Consider the following 2973-nt stretch of genomic DNA (forward strand, 5'->3'; position numbering starts at 1 on the left):
GTCGCCGTGTTAGAGAGCAATCACCGGGTTGTATCTGGCACTTGGAAGGGTGTGTTTTATTAAATATCCGGTTCTAGTTGTCATAAGGTCAAGGTACAACTCTGGGTCGTCCTGTTACTGAAGATCACGGCTATTCGAATAGATTAACTTCCCTGCAGGGGTGCACCACATAACCCAACATGCTTGATCCCATTTGGCTGGACACACTTTCCTGGGTCATGCCCGGCCTCGGAAGATCAACACGTCGCAGCCCCACCTAGGCACAACAGAGAGGTCAGCACGCCGGTCTAATCCTAAGCGCACAGGGGTACTCGAGGTTTCGAACTAACGCGAGATTAGCAATAGTACTCGAGGTGACGTGGCATCATCAGCAGAGGTTTACTGCAGCTTGATTATCCGGGCGTCACAGACCAACACATCAAACCTTTCTCTAGATCAACTCTCACAGCCTCCGAATCGAACCTTGCTCATGATACCACTTGTTAGAATAAATCCGAGGCATGCCGTCAATCATCCGAGGACCAAGCAATCACACGAACACGACACCAAGATTTGTTAACGAGGTTCACCGATATGACTACGTCCCCGGGGCCTGACTATGGACGCTCCTCCCCATGACACCGCTACAATACCGCACCCGGTCGCCCTGGACGCTGGCACATGTCGCCGGCTTCCCCTGTGTTCCGGTGCTATTATGTTGGCATAGGTTACATCGTGTGTCTACCCCCGCTATATATATATGAGAGGCGTAGGATACAAGTGTCCTACTAGGACACGACTCCACATCCTATGTAAACACAATACAACTCATAGTCCAACTGTAACCTACCTTGTACACTATATTCGACACAACTCTAACAGTACATTTTGAAGAGGGTGAGCATTTCCTTACTTTTCTTATAGTAGTATTGAATAACAGGTGGAATTCATACCTGAAAAACATCAAACTGCCATCGAATGGTGTCCATGTGTCATCATCTAATCCCGAAGACAACGAAATTGGGTGACATGCAGGTCTAGTGCCACCAGCGCATCGATGTTACCCACCACCCTGCAGTCTGTCGCCGGGAACGCCTTCACCGTGCTCCACACCTTCGATAGCAGCGCCGGCCCGTGGAGTCTGGTTGCGGAGGAGGCGCCGTTGTCGTCGAGGTGGAGGAGGTCGGTGAGGATTTCTTGCGTGAGGTGGAACTGGAGCTTCCGGTTCCACCGGTGCCAGAGCGGGCCTTGGCGCTGGTCGTTAGAGTCGTCCGCAGGGAGGTCCAGCTCCAGGAGGTGGAACGCGATCGGGTCCATCGGGGATGACATGGAGTGGCCCTTGAACGGCCAGTTCAGCGGCGGCATTGCGCGCATGAACCCGTCGCGCTGTACCAACGTCTGCATGTAACCATATTCGGGGTCGTCCTCCAGCGACGACAATGACGACGTAGACACGACGACGGGGAGTAATCTGCGACGGTGGTGCTGGTCGACCACGTGCGCGTGCGAGCTCACATCTGACGCGTGGTTGTGAGTGCGGAGGGAGACGATGGTGGTGCCGCCTTTCCAATCATTGTCTCAGCTAGTGGCTTCTTGACCCGCGTCGCGAAGCGCTCGCACCCGTCCGGTAGTCTCTTGCACCGGACGCTTGCAGCGATAGCAGAGCTGCTCTGGTCGACGTGGTTGGAATTGGATCCTGAAGATATAGCTTCACTTAGCAGTCATAATGACTGTTCATGTCTGTAAGACACTTGTCAAACGTTAAGCATCTAACGAGAGCTAAAATAGTGTTCTACACGTAGAAATCACACCGTGAATTAATTTAACAAAATAGCAACCTTATAAATGGCAGTGCACCCACAAGATTGCTAGAAAATGATGCATATTCAAAAATATACAGAGGTAAAAGGCAAGGGAAGAAGTATCACCTTAGCTGTGCTAATACTATCATCCAGTTTTAATGATCTGCACTGAGATGTATCAGTTATCTCCACAAGCTTCCAAACCTTTGACTTATCCATTGACTCGTCAGCTATTCCAAGTTTTATATAAACCAAGCTTCTCTTGTCCCCATTCTGTCAATAAAAGTACAGAGTAAGATCAAGTTAGTTGGGATCGCAATATAAATTGTTTTAATATTGAACTGGTTTTAATATTGAACCAATACTCTAATACAATGGGTTGCTCTAATAATACGCAACCATGTATGCATATGATTAAAGCACATGAGAGAAACATACCTCCATTGTCTTCCGCTTAGAGACGGTTACACTAAAACAATATACTCTCTAATAGAACCTTCTCGCTTTTGTAACGTATCTCATTCTTATATTACGTCAACAATATAATGGACATGTGAGAAAGGGAATCAATAGAAAATACACTAAAACAAGGAGGTTACTCATACAACCGAAACTGAAGTACATCTACTCCATGATGCTTGATTTGGGACAAAGCTTTTGCTCCCCCAAATACTTCCATTGAGCCTCAACTTCATCTAATCAATACCAAAGCCTGCTCCAGTCTTAATGTTATGGCCACCGCCGTGGAAAAATTGGTCAATCAAGTGTTAAGAAATAACAATCATTATTTATTAATATCACAATGATCTATACAAACTTGAATACAAGTGGAACTACACAAACCCAGCACAAGGTGAACTAATTTTAGGTACTGCTACGCCTACGTTCCCTGGTAGCATTTTGGTCCTCCATACTCCATTCTCAGTGAAATGAAGAGGCATCGAAATGTGAAGAGACACATTAAAAATAAGAGCTACCAGCAATATGGTAATGTTGCATTACAAGAGGACACGACCGAGCATTAAAAGAAAAGAGTGAACACAACCCTAAAATCGTTCTGCACTTGCATGAAAATTCGAGGTATCACCAAGAAGATCTTTCATGTTCAAAAACATGAATAAAGCCAAATATTAGGAAATGAAAATCACTAAAATAATAATAATGAATTCTTTTGCCTGAAATTCCCCTTAAA

At 46.0% G+C, this 2973-nt stretch overlaps 1 protein-coding gene across 1 annotated transcript; it reads right to left on the reverse strand.

Annotated features, from left to right (window-relative positions):
* Positions 1–978: 978 nt before the first annotated feature.
* LOC123056954 (uncharacterized) lies at positions 979–1353 on the reverse strand. Its single transcript, XM_044480160.1, has one exon. It carries the CDS (start codon positions 1351–1353, stop codon positions 979–981), a length of 375 nt encoding a protein of 124 aa, XP_044336095.1.
* Between the last annotated feature and the right edge of the window lie 1620 nt (positions 1354–2973).

This window comes from Triticum aestivum, chromosome 3A (assembly GCF_018294505.1).
Source record: "Triticum aestivum cultivar Chinese Spring chromosome 3A, IWGSC CS RefSeq v2.1, whole genome shotgun sequence".
NCBI classification, from domain to species: domain Eukaryota; kingdom Viridiplantae; phylum Streptophyta; class Magnoliopsida; order Poales; family Poaceae; genus Triticum; species Triticum aestivum.

What these genes read in the sequence shown, in the direction of transcription:
- LOC123056954 (XM_044480160.1), bottom strand. Translation starts at nt 1,353, where the DNA reads ATGCGCGCAATGCCGCCGCTGAACTGGCCGTTCAAGGGCCACTCCATG.